General features: G+C 48.2%; 1 protein-coding gene across 1 annotated transcript in view; it reads left to right on the top strand.

The window, feature by feature from the left end:
* The window catches only part of ALDH1A3 (aldehyde dehydrogenase 1 family member A3), a 34,973-nt gene that overhangs the window by 13,648 nt on the left and 3,113 nt on the right, over positions 1 to 18,212 (top strand). The window contains exons 6-12 of the mRNA XM_068537481.1: positions 1,079 to 1,207; positions 2,758 to 2,871; positions 5,102 to 5,204; positions 6,782 to 6,966; positions 11,585 to 11,749; positions 13,146 to 13,303; positions 14,079 to 14,153. Of these exons, the coding sequence (XP_068393582.1) occupies positions 1,079 to 1,207; positions 2,758 to 2,871; positions 5,102 to 5,204; positions 6,782 to 6,966; positions 11,585 to 11,749; positions 13,146 to 13,303; positions 14,079 to 14,153 (929 nt within the window). The remainder of the gene's footprint in view (positions 1 to 1,078; positions 1,208 to 2,757; positions 2,872 to 5,101; positions 5,205 to 6,781; positions 6,967 to 11,584; positions 11,750 to 13,145; positions 13,304 to 14,078; positions 14,154 to 18,212) is intronic.

Raw genomic sequence — 18,212 nt, 5'->3', positions numbered from 1 at the left:
GAGAGAAGGGAGCTGCTACAAGAGGCAGAGGCCAGGAGAAGGTGCAGATTTGCTTGTAGGTGAGGAGAACTGGCATTTATATGCTAAGGAGTGGGGATCCAGAAGAAGAGGGGACCCCAATCACTATTGGGGGAACCCTAAGACAATACCTGCTGTCATTAGCCAACCACACAGGCCCCTGGGAAATGGGATGTTATCTTTGTTGTCTAGTGGTAGGAATTCCAGACAGAGCTGGGGGAAGAAATCCAGCTAGCCATTGGTCAGCCCTGCAGGGGGGACATCATTGGAGTATAAGGAGCCAAATGGACTGTTAGGGGGGTCGGAGGTGAGGCACGGCTAGAATCAAGCTAACTGCGCTCTTGGAGATGCTCAGTTTCATCTCGTCTCATCAAAGATGATACTTAGGCAGCAGTGTAGTGGAGGAAACAAGCCTGGCCGTGAATCCTGGCCTTCGTCTGAGGTACAGTTCCTCTGTGCCTCAGTTCCCTCTTCTGTCAACAGGAGCGGTAATATGACTGCCCCACGCAGGTGTGTGGGGATCAAATGAGTTCAGATTTTGGAACCGCACTTGGCAGACAGTGGACGCTCAGTGGGCGAGAGTGCTTGTCAGGCCTGATGTCACAGCAATTTCGATATCCCTGCCTCTGGGGTGAAAGGATGACAAGAAAGCATTTCCCAAGGTGTATTTCACCAAACACCCATTCGGTGGGGGTTAGTATGTGTTCTGTAAGGAGAGAAAGAGATCCTGTGGCATTTGCGTTTAGGAGAGGTAGGGCTTGTTTCTATGGGACTTTTCAGAGATGTTAACATGCTGATGGCATTGTAAACCTCCAAGAGGAGAAGGTAGTACACCTATAGCAGAATCCTCTTTGCAATGACCACCTATTAGCGTCTCCCAGAATGCAGTTTAGGAGGCGCCAGGCAGGAATGCAGTTCTGATCATCGCATACTCCTACGTTACCTCCTATACCCCAAATCTAAACCATGCAAAGCAAGTGCTCCATGGAGGCATCGCAGGGCCTCCAGGACAGCGTAGTAGTGGATCTGGGCCCCCCAACCACTCTGTGTTCTGCTGCAGTGGAACTTCCCTCTGCTGATGCTGGTGTGGAAGCTGGCACCCGCTCTCTGCTGTGGGAACACTGTGGTCGTGAAGCCAGCGGAGCAGACTCCCCTCACCGCCCTCTATCTCGGCTCTTTGATCAAAGAGGTAAGACATCCAAAGAGAAAATATTCTGTGTCCTCAATTACATTCCCACTCCCAGGAACCAGGCCACCGTCACAAGATAAGTCTGCCCCATGGAGCTGTGCTGTGCGTGCCAGCGCCAGCCGGCTTCCGGCCGAGTGGGAAGGGAATGCCTCCTGGGTTTCACTTGGCAGCTGCTCGTTCCCTCTCCTGCTTGCGGTCGCTGAGCTAGAAGAGACTCCGTTCCTCCCACTGATCCTAATGAGAATACTTTACTCTTATTATGAGTTCAAACCCATGGTTTATGACCAAATATTTTGTCTAGAGAATTTACAGGAGGGTCACTTGGGAGGCAGGTTCTTAGGGCCCTGCACGTGTGGTGTACGAAATGGTCCGTTCTTCTCGTGGGTGGGTGATCTCGCCACTCCCCCTGGAGGGGCTACTGCTGAGCCCCGAGCCTCCTCACCAATGCTCTGCTCTCGGGTGTCCATCCTCTCCGTGGCAACCACCGCGTAGGGAAATGAACAGCCCAAAGGGACACCTTCTTCCAGACACACCTGGCAATGTGTTTCAGTCATTTTGTCCCCAACTCGTATGTTGCAAAGAGTTTTAAAAAGAAACAGGAAGAAAAGAGGGATAGGAAGTAAGATCCATCCACTCCACTTCTCAGCTGGGCTAATACGACCGGAAAGCAAGACCTTTATTACTTAGATGTAAGGCTGCAGAGCCAATAATTGACCAATTTCCCACTTTCCTTTGACCCGTGATGTAGGACCTGATGACATCGTAGTAATGAGACTTACAGATTCTAAAGTCACAACTGTTTAAAAAAGTGTTTAGGAAAACTAAAGACTCAAGCACGATGTTGTAAAATGTTGCCTTACTAAAATAATGTGTTTTAATGAAGACATTGGCATCCCCCAGGGGTTCAGCATGCCCCAGTGGTTCAGTATCCCCCACCAGTTCATTTTTGGTGCTCTAGGTTAATAAAGAGGACCCAGCATATGAGGAGCACCAAGCATGAATGTGAAAGAAAAGTCGCTCCCTACCTTCAGGATGTGCTGGCTCTCGGCGTGACCCAGGTTCAACAGCAGGGATTCTGAGGGAGTGAGACCATATTGCCATTTGGAACATTAATGGGGCAGATTTTAAAAATGAAAGCTGAAGCACAGGAAGGATATTTTGCAGGTACCTCCGAGTTGGGGACTATGACCAAGGTGTCCCTTCTCCCCGCAACACACAGACAGACACACATACACAGACACACAGAGACAGACCCATATAGACACAAACATAAACACACACAGAGACAGACCCATGCAGACACACACACACAGAATGGTGCTCTGCTATGAAACGGCCACTGCCGTTTCGCTCAGAAGCCCTTTAGGGTAGGCAGGGCCGCCCAGAAGGAGGGTGTGTGCCTCGCCCTGGCCCCACCCGCACACTGGCTGACTGGGTCTGGTCCTGGGGTGGCGATAGGAACCAGGCCCAAGCTTCCAGGTGAGGGTGCTGCTCTGCTCAGGGACCTCACCCAACCTCCTCTTCTGAACACCATCTCAATTTCCTCCCAGGTGGGATTCCCTCCGGGCGTGGTGAACATCGTGCCAGGATTTGGGCCCACGGTGGGAGCAGCAATTTCTTCTCACCCTCAGATCAACAAGATAGCCTTCACTGGGTCCACAGAGGTAACCCTCCTCGCTGACTATGGGGGACAATGGCTGTCACTGACAATTCTCCCTTTAGAGGCTAAACTATGATGACCCCATTTTAGTACATATTTGTACTAAAAAAATAGTACATTTTTTAACAATCAGTTAAAAAAAAAAAGTTACTTGTCCAGTTTCCAAACTAAATAAATATCTAATTTATTTACTCAGAAGCCTCAGAAGAAAATATTAATAGATAAGATAAAATTAGAATTGAAATATCCATAGGATAAACAGCATAATCAAGGTTAAAAAATAAGCCTAAGGTGATTGGCAATATTGTAGTACTGATCGTACATTTGAAAGTGTAAACTTTTGTTTCAGAAATTCCATTTTGAAGCAACTACTTAGCAACTACTATTCTCATGAGCATTCAAGGACATACTTTCCAGTATATTGTATCCATCCTATATGATGTTTTACAGCCATTACAATAAGGAAAGCTGTCCATGATCTATTGCTGAAGCACAAAAAAAAAGTAAACTGTAGGAAAGTATATACTATATATACATGTATATACCATTAGTAAAAGGGTGTGTGTAGAGAAATAGAAATTGCCTGGAAGGACTCCCAAAAAATTCTTACTGTGGCCTCCTCTGGGGCAGGTCCTCGGGCATTAACAGAGTGAGGGGAGATAAAAACTTTCCCCTTTAATTTACACACATCTATATGTGGGAATTATTTCTAATGAGAAAGTACTTCTTCTGTACTTAAAAAAATAAATGGATAAAATTTCCCAGGCAATAAGTGCTCCCATCTCCCTCCTAGTTTAGTCCAGCCGGGGGCCCAAGACCCACTCCTATGGCTGCTGGACAATAGCTGGAAGACAGGGGACTGAGGGGGATGGAGGGGCAGAGAGGGTCCTGCCCCCCGACAGCTCCTATGTCTTCCCAGTCTTCTCACCCAACAGCAGAAGCGTCCCTGCCCCTGCCCCTGCCCCTGCCCAGCTTCCCTCTCTAGGTGACTAGAGCTACCCATGGGTCCAGCCGGGTGGGGCTCTCACCAGGCAGCCAGCCTCCTGCACAAGAAGGTGGCTTCTGTGACCCCAGGGATTGCTCAACTGACAGGCGTCTCCCTAAGAGGGGTGCTTCCCACCGAGGCCCCCAGCTGTGCCTCAGCCGCACAAGAGATCACCGGCCCACAGCAGGCTGGTTTGCTTCAGGTACTCTCCCTGGGGACAGTCCTTATCACCTGGATCAGGCCATCCACACCTCCTTCAGGCCATCACCCAGGAGCTGGCCAAGGGACTTCCCTGGCGGTCCAGCGGTTAAGACTTCACCTTCCACTGCAGGGGGGGCGGGTTTGATCCCTGGTCGGGGAGCTAAGATCCCACATGCCTCGCAGCCAAAAATCCAAAACATAAAACAGAAGCAATATTGTAACAAATTCAATAAAGACTTTAAAAATGGTCCACATCAAAAAAAAAAAAAAATCTTTAAAAAACAATGCACTCTCACCTTAGTTTTGAGGAAATAGCCTCAGCCCTGAAAGAGCCTAGCTCTGCCTCCTGCTGGCTATCCAGCGCTAGGCCCCGTGTGCACACTGGTCTCTGAGAGTCTTCCAACTCAGAAGTTGGTGGCACCCGGCCCAAGACAAGTCACTGCTGTGTGCTGGGCCAAGCCCACCTCTAGCGGTGCAGGGGATGGTAGGTACACGCGGGAGGTTGGACATTGCAGTTTGGTGAGTGGTCCTTCCGTTACTTCATAGCGAAGCAATTCTCTCCCTACCCCCTGGGGGCCCTCAGTCTTAGGGTGTGTTTCCCATCCTAAAGGTTAACTCCCCTATTTCCCTAATTCTCAGAGGTTCCCTCAGATTATACCAAAGGACCACACAGACCCACCTCCCCTTGGTCCCTTGAGCTGGACCAGCCTGCTGCCGGGAGGGACAGGCACCAGGACAGGTGATAGCCAGCTCCACCACTAGCCAGCTGTGTGGCCGTGGGCAAGTCACTGGGCCTTCGAAGGCTCCCCGTCCACCCCAGTATGTGGAGCAACTCAGATCCGGGATTCCAGCCGTGTCAAGGTCTGATCCGAGAGGAAATGCTGGGAGAGGCCCGGGGAGTGAGGGGACAGCATCAAGGCCCAGGGTGCCTGGGTAGGGAGGCCGTGGCCCAGGCCATGCCACACTCATGCCTCCAAGCTTGTCCAGAATGTGTGGGCCACATCCAGCTGTGTCCGAGGCTTAATGTGGTATGGTTTTTATCCTGAAGGTTGGAAAGCTGGTTAAAGAAGCCGCCTCCCATAGCAACCTGAAGAGGGTGACACTGGAGCTTGGTGGGAAAAACCCCTGCATCGTGTGTGCTGATGCCGACCGTGAGTCTCTCCCCTTCCAGGCATTGCTGGGGCTTTACAGGACCCGTAAATCTCTCCCCACTTCCTTGCCCAAATCAGAACCAATTGAGAAAGACAAGCACACACACAATGGGGATGTTTCTCCATCTCGGGTTATCCCTCCATAAATAATAGGCAGATGGAGATCCAAATGCCAGCTTTACTGCTGGTAGAAAGTTGCGTTGGAGGAGGACATGTTTCATGTGGTAGCCAGAGAGGCCACCTGTTTCTGCCCTTCATGAGTTTGCCTTCCCTGTCCTTGCAGAGCTGGGGCCAAAGCGGGCTGGGGTTCTTCTCCAGAGCCCCCTGTGTCAGGGGAGAGGGGGAAGGCCAAGAGGAGGAGGAGCAGGGCATGTGCTCCCCCCACAAGCATTCATCATTCTACCCTCCAAGTCGGTACTTCCTATGATGCTTTCAGGCTCTCGAAGACTTGAGATGTTTCTTCCTTCTTTGTCTCAGATCTGACAAAACAGAGGCCAGTGGCAGGTGACCCTTAAAGATATCCTGCTGGCCTGGGTGCTGTCTCTCCCTTCACTACCTCTTCCCTGGGAAAGCCACCCTGCCCAGCAGCTTGCGGGCAGTTTGTGTCTCATGACATAATATTAAAATAGACACTCTTCTTGGTTGTCATGTCCAGAAGAGGGAAGAAAGGGCCACATCAGACATTCATCGACCTGCTGACATGGTCCGCTGCCAGATTTTTCGTGTGACTTCCCAAGTACACTAAAACACCTTTGCCTTAAAGAACAGCCTCCCCCACCTGCCCACTGGTGCCAGGAATTCCTTTCATGGAGTACAAAGCCTTCCACTCCACACTCAGATACGTTTGGAATTGCAAATATCCCTGAGAAAAATGACCCTAGCACGATTTCTCGCCAAGGTGTAAATAACTGGTTTCAGTTCTACTCCTTGAAGCTGGCTTTCAATGGGAGAGAGGACTGCGTGAGGAAACAAGCCCCAAGGAAAGAAAGGGAGGCTGGGTGTGAAGGTGGACTGCTGATTTTTTGCCTGGTTTGGTGCTCCCTAATGGAAGCATCATCAGTGTTGCTAGTGGTCTCTGGAGCCACATGGAACAGTTCTGGGTATTGCCCCACTGTGACCCACATTTGGAGTTCCAAAGAGCTGGACTCCTGTTTTTCATTCTTGTGCCTCCATATCTGGGTGCCCCTTCTGCACCTCAGCTCACCCTCTTTCCCTCCCAATGAGGAAAACTACAGCTAAAACACAGGACTCCTGTCTGAGGGTTGGTTTGATAAGGGTCCTGTGAGCAAGTGAGGTCATGGGCAAGTGAGGTGAGGATGTGACAAGTCTCTGTGCTCATTAGTGCAGTAAAGACACTAAGTCCTGCAGTCAGGGGACCTATTTAACCCCAAACTCCATGGATCGAAAAATCCCCTTTCCCATCCTCTCTGTTTGGGAAGTGCTGAGCAAAATTAATTTCTGAAACGTAGCCGTCCCGGGGCCTGTTTTCTCATGTGGGCAATTAGAGTTGCAGCTGTCGCCAGTCTGGCCTTAACAACTTAATCACTTCCTCTTCCCTCACCGCCCCCTCTCTCCAGTGGACTTGGCAGTGGAGTGCGCCCATCAGGGAGTGTTCTTCAACCAAGGCCAGTGCTGCACGGCCGCCTCCAGGGTGTTCGTGGAGGAGCAGGTCTATGACGAGTTTGTCAGGCGGAGCGTGGAGTTGGCCAAGAAACGGTCCATTGGAGACCCCTTCGACGTCAGGACCGAACAGGGGCCCCAGGTAACCTACTAACGTGTCAGATCTTGAGGTGCACGTCTGGGGGCTGAACCAGGCAGGCCTCTGGCCCTGGCCCTGTACAGCTCTGGTGCTCTGTGACTCCAGGGGACTCCCTTACCCGCTTGCCCAGCCACTTGAGGTTTTTGTTCAGACGCTGATCAACAGTTCAATCCCATCAGGTCTTGGTAGTGTTATGAAATGGGGGTGGACACACAGAGCTCTGCTCTTTGCAGCAGATAATGCTGAGCTCCAGACCTTGGTAGAAGGGAGGCATTCCCGGTTCATAAGTCCATGTGACTGCACCCTCCAGCCAAAGGACCAACCCTTCTCTGAGCCACCAGGGTCCCCAGGAGAGAGCCTCAGGCAGAGGCTGTCTTGCCTGGCTGGCCTCTCTGCAGAAGCGAGTTGTAACCCTGGCTGAAAGGCAGCAGAGTACAGGTGGAGGCAGCAGCTGGACCCAGAGGCCTCAGCCTGGAGGCCCTTGAGCCCATGTGCATTACAGGACAAAGTGACCATCAGAAACCAAAGAATCCCACTGGAAAGGGCTCAGAGGATGGGGATACATCTCCAGGCAGTAGGAACACGTCTCTGGAGACCTGGTTTTTGAAGCTGACGACAGGATGAAAATGATCATAACCACGAGGTTTAATAACCTCTTTAAGAGGGCAGGTCCTGTATCACTTTCTTACTAAGTATGCAGTGCGGCAGATGGATAAATATTTAAAAGAGGGCAGCCTGACCATCCCATGCATTATTGAAATAGAGTTCAACAGCAGCCTACTTTGCTTGTAGCCAAAGTCCTGCTCCAGCCAGGAAATTTCAAATCACATGTCACGACTCACCCAATTTGTGTCTGTCCCGGGAGCTGGCTACTTACCCACTGCGTTGGCACCACGTGTTTCCACAGGAAGCCATGGATCTGAGGGCAGGTTTGGCTCTGTGATTTTGTGAAAGCCACAAGCTCCTTCCAAACCTCAGTTTCCTCATCTGGAAAACAGAGTAATTGATGAATATTATGAAAATTTCAAGGCACTTAATAAGTTTTTATTTTTTAAGGGGGTGGGCATTAAATGGCAGGCTCCCTGATCTAAGTGGCAGCAAATGTCTGTGCATGACTTCAAGCCACATCAGTTAGGTCTTGCTTAACCATCTTGGCTGGGGATGGGGAAGGACCATGTGGAAGAGGTGTGTTTCTGGCTACAGTGCCCACCCCTGCCTTGCCCCATCCCACATGCTCTGTGGATCTGGTGCCACGTGACCCTGGTGCCACGTGACCCTGGTGGAGAGAAACATCTCCACTTGTGGCCAACACTCCGCATCCTGTCAGGCCTCAACCCCAAACCCAGCAGCCAGTGACACCAATTTGTCCATCGGCCTTGGTTGGATTTCAGGTATGAATACAGACATGGCCACAAGTCATTATCGAATCTGCTGTGATTGTAAAGCTAACCCAGAATCCGTGGGAAATATGTGAGCTGATCCCATTCTAAGGAATCCCTTTTACCCCATCATTATTCATAAGTCTCTTTCCAAGGCTTCAGGCTTGACTTTTGAAGCCAGATATAGAAATCTCTTCCAAGACAGCACAGTGGTGTTGATTTCATCAGTGCGTTTGATGCTGCTGCTGAAAGTCCTTTTGAAAACTCACTTAAGCCATCTAACCTCAGCATATTATTTTAGGATGTTGTTGGGTTTTTTTTCTGCCAAAGTGCTTTTTCATCTACATTAATAAGGCTTTACTCCAAGAGGATTTACAGCTGTCTAAATAGTTCTGTCTGTCTCATGCCTGTAAAACAGCTAGTTGACCAGATAGGTGTCCACTGCAGGCAGCCAGAACACTCCAAAATTATTCAGGTTTGTTTGGCAACTGAGCAAAGATGTGCACAGACTCACGCAGGCCACCTGGTGGGGGGCGGGGTCCTGCATCCTCTCTGTCCTCTCCTCTCCAGCAGAGCCACTCACAGCCTTGGCTGTCCGCGGGGCCCTATTTCTCCATCATTGGTGCTGTGCCCTGGCACAGCCTTCACTTCCCAGCAGGTTCTTCTCTCGCACTGTGAGGCACCAGCTGACATTCATGGAGGATTATTAGATCTAAACAACACATTCACACGGACTTGCCAGGAGGAGTTGAGTCTGGACGGTAGAGTTTCCATGGGGACCCACCGCTGGCTTCAGGACAGACAGTCTTGGAGGCAGAACATGGTCAGCAGCCGCTGAGAGTCTGTAGTTTGATGAAGCCCCACAGGCTCTTGGTCTCCAAGGAGAAGGAGAGAGCAATCCTGGCACTTTTAACCCAAGACTTGGTTAAGACTTCCCAGAGAGAAGTTGAGGGAACCTTGAGATATTATGAGATCTGCTGCAGTTTGAGTTACATTTTAGGTGGCAGTACATACACATGGTCAAAACCCAAAAGACATATAAAGGTCAGTAGTGAAAAAGCTTCCTTCCATTCATTCATAGGCATGGTTTTTACCCTTCCGTCCATGGGTATCCTGTGTTCTGAGTTCTTAGAAGAAAATTCTCCAGAATTTCTGTATATACAAGCAAAATTGAGTATGTATACAAAATGTAATATGAATTCTGGTTTCCCTTGTTTTTACTCAAAATATCTATACACAGTACTGTTTTGCACCTTGATTTTTGTCCCCTAACAAGAAACTCGAAGAGCTTTCCATACCATACCAAACCATGGGAACTTTTTTATATGTACATAGACTTCCACTGTATGAATCCAACAGAATTCAAGTAACACGTACTGATGAGTATGTGGGTGTGTGCAGTCACGCACGGTGCCACAGAGTAGTATGTCATTCCACACATACGGAAGGAAATCCACAGGACGGATTGCCCAAGTGGTACTGCTGAGTGAGAGCACATTTATGATTTCTACAAGCATTGCCAAATTACCTTCCAAAAGGATGAACCAACTTACGTTCCTACCAACCTTGTATGAGCTTGCCTGTTTCTCCAGCCTTACTAACAGAATCTGTATGGAGTTTTGCCCATCTGATAGTTAAAAATGATATCTCATTTGTTTTTAATGTACATATATCTCTTATAATGAGTAAGGTAGAACATCTTATCATGTTTAAAGGACATTTATATTTCCTTTTTTATCAACTGTGCATGTGCTTTGCATATTTTTCTCTCGTACTGCTGATCATTTTTTGTCACTTCTAAGAATTCTTTACATACTAGAGAGATTAGTGCTATTTCTATATGACTTGTCAGTTTTTTCCAGTTTGTTGTTTTGCCCTTTAACTTTGCTTATGCTGTTTTCACCTTCTTTTTTTTACGTACTCAAATTTATTAATCTTTTCTTTTGGCTTCTGGATTTCAAGCCATAGAAAGGCCATCAGCACTCCAAACTTATGGAGACATTCTTCCACATGAGAGAATTTGAAAACTTTTTATGACTTCATCTTTCATGATTAAGTCTTTGATCTACCTGGAATCTATCCTGGTACAAAGTGTGAGGTATGGATCCAACTTGGTGTTTTAACACTGGATCCACGTTTCATAAGATGACTGGTCAAGGGGCTTGCATGGTTTGTGCCCACCCCTTCCAAGAAAGCCAGCCTACTCCTCAGGGACAGACAGTCATCCAAATGCACCATTGGGTTTGCTTATTTTTTTATTCAAATTTGCTTAAATTAAACCACTTTTTTATCTGAAAGTCACAGCTACAGCAAACCTATCTAACAAAGCTCTGTCTCTCCCAGCCAGAGGGAGGGGATTTGCAACAGGGTCAGGGTCAAGAACAGGGTTCCCACGGATTCGGGAAGAGGGATCATTTTGGGTGGGAAGAGCACTTTCCCCCTTGAGTCTCCCAGAGAGGTGCCCTTTGCCAGCCGGTCGAATACAGCATCCACAAGCTGGATGTTAGGCTCGTGGTACAGGGTACACCCCAGCCCAGGAGACCCCTAAACAAGGTGACAGAAGATGGAGCCCTTCTGATGAGCTGGCTCCCCATCAACCAGGAGCAGCCCCTCTACCTCACCTTGCGCCTCTACTCTGTGTCCAGGGGTGATGAGTAAGGTGGTCAGCTTTACGTCTCACTTCTCTGCACTGTGGAGGGAGAATTCCAATAACTGTTGGTGCCCTAGGAGCAGGGTGCAGGGTGGCCAGTTAGAATACATGGCACCCAGTTCAAATAAACAGTGAATACATTTTTAGCGTAAGTGTTTCCCAAGTATTGTTTGGGATATGCTTATACTTTAAAAATCATTCATTGTTTTTCAGGAATTCAAATTTAATTGGGCATCCTGTGGTTTTATTTGCTAAATCTGGCAACCCTAGAAGGATGCAAGAGTTAGAACAAAGAATGTGACCACTTCAGATCTTGTTTCACCCACGGATTTGCTTAACAGCATGGAGGGGGTCAGACATATGAATAAACCTACACCTGGAGAGGATGAGAAAAGCCCATCTCTCCCCTGCTCCAAAGAGCCCAGATTTGTGCATCGGAGGAATATTTGCATACAGGGAACATCTGGTCCATGAATTTTTTCTTGGCCAAAACATGATGGGTAGGACAATGATCACATAGGAGGCCATTGGACACATAAGTTGGTTGTCACCTCCCAGAAGGAAGCCGGGCTTACCTCTCACTGTTTTGCAGATTGACCAGAAGCAGTTCAACAAAATCCTCGATCTGATTGAGAGCGGAAAGAAGGAGGGAGCCAAGCTGGAATATGGGGGCTCGGCCACGGAAGACAGGGGGCTCTTCATCAAACCCACTGTCTTCTCAGAAGTTACCGACACCATGCGGATCGCCAAAGAGGAGGTACTGGGGCTGCAGGAAAAACCATGTCCCGTGGGGCCCTGTGCTGAGCTGGGGCCCGGGGGGTGGGGAAGGGGGCTGGGCCTTTCAAACCGGAGTCTTCTCCAGGACCCAGGGATCCCAGAAATCTTTGTGAAGGGACTGTTTTCCTTTTTCCTGTGGCCTTTTCCCTCTCTTTAGGGGTCCTTTGGGAAGCCGTCCTGCTCCTGGGACCCCTGAGCCCTGTGTAGAGTTTGTCCTAGCCCCCAGTTCCACGCATTGCTCATCATCTCCAGGGAACAACAATCCCTCTTCTGTCTTCTAACATGTCCTCAGGTTAGCCAAGGGTGGAGGGCCATTGCAACCTGTGCATTTTGTCAGGAATAGAGCCATGGATTCAGGGCCCAAAGCTGCCTTCAGTTCCCCCAGACCAAACTTAAATGACAAGTGTTCATTCCAAAAACGTGTTCTGGCTAGAAGTCTCTTTGAAGTTTTCCATCATGAGCATCCTTAGAAATGGTGGAAATTAAGGTGACCCCCCCAATAAGAGTGTAATTCTAACTGTGTCTTTCAGTGCCACTGTTAAGCTAGTTAGAAGTGGTTCCCACCTGAGTCCCAGGTGCTTGGACCCCGGAATGTGGCCTTTTGGGGCACATGAAAGAGTGAATCACTGCCGAAGTCTTCCTGGTTCGAGCCTATTATACACTTTCTCCTTGAGATTTTTATGGGTTACTAACTGTACCCTGATGGCATGAGACTCAGCTCTTTAAACCTCTCTATGACAAGCTCCATGGGAACCAGGGCAGGTATTTCAGCAGGCTGACCCTGTCCTGCTGGGCTATGGTGCCGAACATTGAATCAGTTACAAGCTCCTTTCAAAATCACCTTTAAATGTTCAGCCTGTAGCTCTTTCCTTTCCTTTGTTATGTTGTAGATGGTGAGGAACACTGCCTCATTCCCTCCCCTGGGAGTTATTAGGGAAACATTTTAGGTCATCTTCATTGATAGAAAATGCAGCACCAAGAGACCAGGACCTGCAGTCTGTGCCTGCAAACACCCTTCACAATAACTTTCCAAGAATGACTTCCAAGGTTTTGTCTTCAGTGCATCCCAGCATGCAGGGGCTCCTCCAAAGCTTGAAGCTGGGGCTTCTAGAAGCCCTGACCACATTGAGAGAGCTTCGACCCAACGTATTATTTTGGTTGTTATTTTTTATTTTTGTTTAATTCAGTCTTTCCCTTCAGATTTCAACCATCACACAGCTAAAAAGATGTTTGGACTCTCTCCTTCAGTTATCCTCTTCGTGCGTGTGAGCACTGTGGGTGTTTTTGAAAAAAGCATAAACGAAGGAAGTGCCTGCTCAGGTCATACATGCTTCATTCCAGCAGCCTCTCACTGCCATTCTTCCAATTAATCATAGATTTTTGGACCGGTGCAGCCAATACTGAAGTTCAAAAATATCGAAGAAGTGATAAAAAGAGCAAATAGCCTTGAATACGGACTAACAGCAGCTGTGTTCACAAAAAACCTCGACAAAGCACTGAAGCTGGCTTCCGCGTTAGAGTCTGGAACTGTCTGGTGAGTAGAGCATGAGTGCTCGGCCCCCTGAGCTGCCGGCCAGCTGGCTTCCTTACCCTTCTGTTAACAGAGAGCTTTTAGTCGTATATTATGTGCCAAGCACTGTCTAAGCACTTTGCTCCATCCTCGTGACCACCTTCTGAGAGGGGTACTGTTATCACCCCCATTTCACAGATGAGGAAATCAAGAGACAGAGAGACTGCGTGACTTGTCCAGGGTCACACAGCTAGTACGTGGCAGAGCAGAGCTCAGGACCAACTGTCCAGCTCTGATGCCCATGCTCTTGACCACCGTGTTGGGCCACCCCTTATTTTTTATTCTAGTTCTAAGAGCAGCACGTGCTCTTGTGCAAAGTATGGATGAAAGTCCCTGTTTCACCAATAATTCTGCTGATTACACTATCCTCATTTTAAAGATAATATTAGAAGATAAATATGAATTGGAGGCCAAGAAGCAGGAGAACTTTGAGGTCAGGCCTATCTCATTTCAGAGCTAATTCTTATTCCCTTCGCCATAATTTTCCTCTCCCTTTTTCTCCCTTTGTCATTCCCTTCCTACCCCAGTGAGAAGCTTTATACTTCAGAATATTCAATTTTAGTTTCTGGTGGTAAGAGCAAGAAGGCAGAGATCAAAAACACTGTTTTCATGGTTAAAACCTTGACAAAAAGTCATCCTTTAGGTGACGCTCTACACCAAGTGCCTAGTAACTGCAACACCTGAGGTCCAGCTTGGTCCTCTCCTGGTGACCCTGAGCCTCTCTTTATTCTCTCTCCAGGATCAACTGCTACAATGCCATCTACGCACAGGCTCCATTTGGTGGCTTTAAAATGTCGGGGAACGGCAGAGAACTGTAAGTGTTTCTGTCTCTCCATGCCTGTCCGCAGGGCCGACAAAAGATACCCTAGGTCCGCAGTGTATGGTGAATGGTGGCCCGCCCTCCAGTCCACTGAGCCCTCCCCTGTGCTGTGCTTTCCCCCTGGGCTGGGCCGTGTCCCCCATCTTCTCTCCCCTTCCTGCCCTTCCCTACCCTCATCCTCACGCCACCCCAGGACCGACCCCCAGCCTCAGCATATGTGTCCTCCCCAGCACCCATCCCATGTGGAGATGTTCAGTAGGTACTTGACCTAGGCCCACTGCAGGACAGGGCAGAGCTGGGAAGTGCACTTTCCACCAGACGTGGGATGTCATTACTCAATCAAACCCTGGCCCTCAGCAGGGAGGATGGGCTCTCTCCCAGGTCAGGCTGTGGCCCTTCTGCCCACTAGCAAGTTCCCAGGGACAGACCGTGGGTGACTCTCGCTCCTCCTCAGTGCCTCTTCAAAGGGATACTGCAACATGCCAGGCCTCCGAGCCTCTGTCAAACCCACCACACACTCCTTCATGGTGCCCTTCTGTCTTGCCCTTTGGGAGGCTGTGCTCCATAGACCTAGACTAATGGATGGGTCTTCCGTGTCTGGCCCAAGATGAAAGGCCCAGGCCTAGAGCTGGATGGAGCGTTCTGGGGGTGGGCACGCTGTGGTTTCCAGCCAGATGCTGCCTTCTCTCCCACATCTTTCTTGGTGGTCGTTGGGGTTTTATTAGCCTTTGTGGACAAATAGCTTGTAGGATCAATCTTCCCAGGGAAACCATCTGTGACAACACACAGGGTCATTCCTGGAACATCTCAAAGGACTCCGAGCTCTTCCTCTTATTTAAACAGTTTGTATTATTTATATACAGATGCATCACTTCGTACTTATTTGTACATCTTCCAGTAGGAGCACTCAAATGCTTCCCCTTGGCTTGGGCCTTAGTGGGGCCTTTGGGCAGCTACCCTTCCAGATTCTTAATCAAGATGTATGAAGGAATGAACGGGGCTGGCTTCCATCCCTGAGCAAATGCTCTTGACCAGTCTCCAGGGAATTCGGGGCCCTTCCCCCTTCTCATTCCTTCTTTCTCATTCATCCTGACTCGTGGCAATACACCAGAGCCATCTGAACATCTGAGTAGAGTGTGTCCATTTGTGTCCCCGTAATTCCTAAAATTGGTTTCCCCTTCCAGAACCTCAGTAAGTTCTTGGCCATGAAGACCCTTTACAGAAACCTTGTTCCCTCTGCTGAATGGCTTGTTTGTGTTGTGTTCTGTGAGCCTCTGTTCATTACCTCTTCACACTCACCTGTCCACGAGGGACATGAGACCTGGGCTGGGGTTACCCGCATCACCACTAGGGCCCACCAATAGCACTGGCCACAGCTGACATTTGCTGAGCACGGACTCTGACGACCTCTATCTGAGAGCCTTGCACATGTTAAGGCATGCCATCATTACAACAGTCCCGGGGATAATCTGAGTCCATTCAGGCTGCTGGGACAGAATACAGTAGACTGGGTGGCTTAAACAACAAACATTTATTTCTCCACTTCTGGAGGTTCAAGATCCAGGTGTCTGTTAAGGACCCTCTTCCTGGTTCACAGGCAGCCGTGTTCTCTCTGTGTCCCCATGGAGTGGAAGGGAGGAAAGTGTTCTCTGGGGTCTCCTTTATAAGGACACTAATCTCATTCATGAGGGCTCCACCCTCTTGACCTAATCACCTCCCAGAGGCCTCACCTCCTAATTTCTTCACATTAAGGATTAGGGCTTCAACATTTGAATTTCAGGGGGACACACATGTTCAGTCTACTGCAGGTAGGTACTACTGCTACCCCTGTTTTTGGATGAGGAAACTCAGGGGTGCCCAGAGAGGACCTGTGCCTTCCCCAGGTCACACTACCAGTAAGTGACAGAGTTGGGATTGAACTCTTAAACCCACCATACCACAGGGCCTTGCTCAGCAGGGGTCACCTCTGTGAGCCACCTGGGATGAAGCCAGCCAGGGTATGCAGGGTCATTTGTCTCCTCGCTCTGCTGCTTCAACCAGTCAGGTTGTGACAGCTGGGGGACCCAGAACCCCACAAGGCCCTCCTCGCAGAGGCCAGGCACAGCCTCCTCCCACAGCAAGAACTTCAGTCCCCAAAGCAGATGTCCTTGGATGCAGGAAGGGTGTGTGGGGCCCACCTGACTTCTAGGCAACTGACTCACACCCACTATTCCCTCACTGCCTTTCTCACCTGCGTCTCCCTCCCCATCCCCGGTGGCACCGCCTGCCCGCTGCAGAGCAGGGCCGGGGAGTATCCGCTGCACTCAGTCCATGTGTCATCCTACCGGTTAGCCACAATTGGGACTTTTGTGGATGTCTGTTTTTTCGACTCTTGGCATATATTTTCCCAAAGCTTTTGATAAAGTACTTTAACATAATTCACAAGGAGACTGGAAACTGGCTTGAAAACCAATTTCCGTTTTCAGTTGTCTCTAATTAATGTCTTCACGTTGCAATAAGTTCCCCTTTTTTATGCTGGAGCACTATGCGGTGGATTCCATGGTTTTCCCCATCCCTGGCCGCCTGGGCGGGGCTGGCTATCTGCCGCCCACCCACGTACCCCTCTGGGATCTCTCCCTGTACAGGTCTTGGGATGAAGCCTGCAATTTCTCTTCCTCCTGGACACTTTTCTTAGTTCTTTGTTTTGCTTTGCAATATAGTAACAAAAAAGATCCACACTGTAGAGACACATGGAAAGTCAAGGTCTCCCTCCCTTGACCCTCAGTCCCATTTGTTAGAGGTAACCACTGTCCCATCATCCATTTTATTTATTTTGTTCACTTGTTCATTTGTTCACTGGCATATATTTACTGAGCACCTTTGATACCCCAGGCATGTGCTAGGCTCTGAGCACACAGCAGTGAACTCTATAAACAGCAGTGCCAACGCCCCCAACATTCTGGTGAGGTCCAATGGGAGAAAGGCTGAGCTTATGGATAGTGAGCGCCAAGGCGGTCACAACTGGGTGAGAAACCATTTAGGAAGTGCCACAGGGGGTCAAATAAGAATGACAAGAACTTGAACTAGGGCAGTGACTGCAGGAATAAAAAGAATGAGGTGATTCATGCACTTAATCTTACAGGAGTGATTTCATATTGGACTTACTAGTTATGTGCTAATTCAACATGATTTTATCACTTGGTTTGCTTTTCTTTTCTTTATGCAGTTGAGAAATCAGTAACTACTTTGAATTTTTACAGTGCAATACTATGTGCTCATTTTTAAAGGTTATTGTACATTTTCTATGCATACAATGGATGTAAACATGTATTTTTTTTCTGTTTTCAAATGACTTGGGAGGAAAATACTTTTTGCTCTTAAGAATGGGTTTTGGATATCCTATCCTTCTTTTTATTGGTGGTCTCCTATGATGGACTTTTGAGTTATTTCCAAGGGGTTTTGCTGCTACAGACAATGCTGATGTTCTTTCTTGCGCATAAATCTTTATGCACTTGTGGGAAATTGTTCTCAGAATAAATTCAGAAAATTGGATAATCCAGCACATGAAAAATGGGCTCCCACTCTTTTGGTTTGCATTCCTCTAATTGTAAGGGGTTGAGCACCTTATTAACACTTATTGATAATCTTTATTTTTCTTCTGCAAACTGACTATTCATGTCTTTTGTTGATTTTTCCTTTTTTTTTTTTTTTAAATTTGTTCGTAAGAGCTTTTTGTGCATTAAGGAAAACAGCAGTCTGTTTCTCACACAGTGTTGTAAATGTAATTTTTTTCTAGTTTATAACTTGCCTTTGGGTTTTTTAATGGAGTTTTCTGCTCTGCAAAAGTTGAATTTAGCATTCTGTATATGGCTTTTATATTTTGTTATGTTTAGAAAAAATTACAAAATAATTCACCCATTATCATGTATCATTCTTGAACTTCGTTTTAGGACACTACCAAAGAGCTCAATGACATATTAACAATAAAATAATAATATTACTTTCTACCATTTACTTTTTACCTAGCACATAGTAGGTAAATTTGCTCTATTTGAATCAACTCTAATCATTGTA

Source organism: Eschrichtius robustus, chromosome 1 (genome assembly GCF_028021215.1).
Source record: "Eschrichtius robustus isolate mEscRob2 chromosome 1, mEscRob2.pri, whole genome shotgun sequence".
Lineage (NCBI taxonomy): Eukaryota > Metazoa > Chordata > Mammalia > Artiodactyla > Eschrichtiidae > Eschrichtius > Eschrichtius robustus.
Note: the sequence above shows the minus strand (reverse complement) of the source record. Positions and strands in the feature narration are given on the sequence as shown.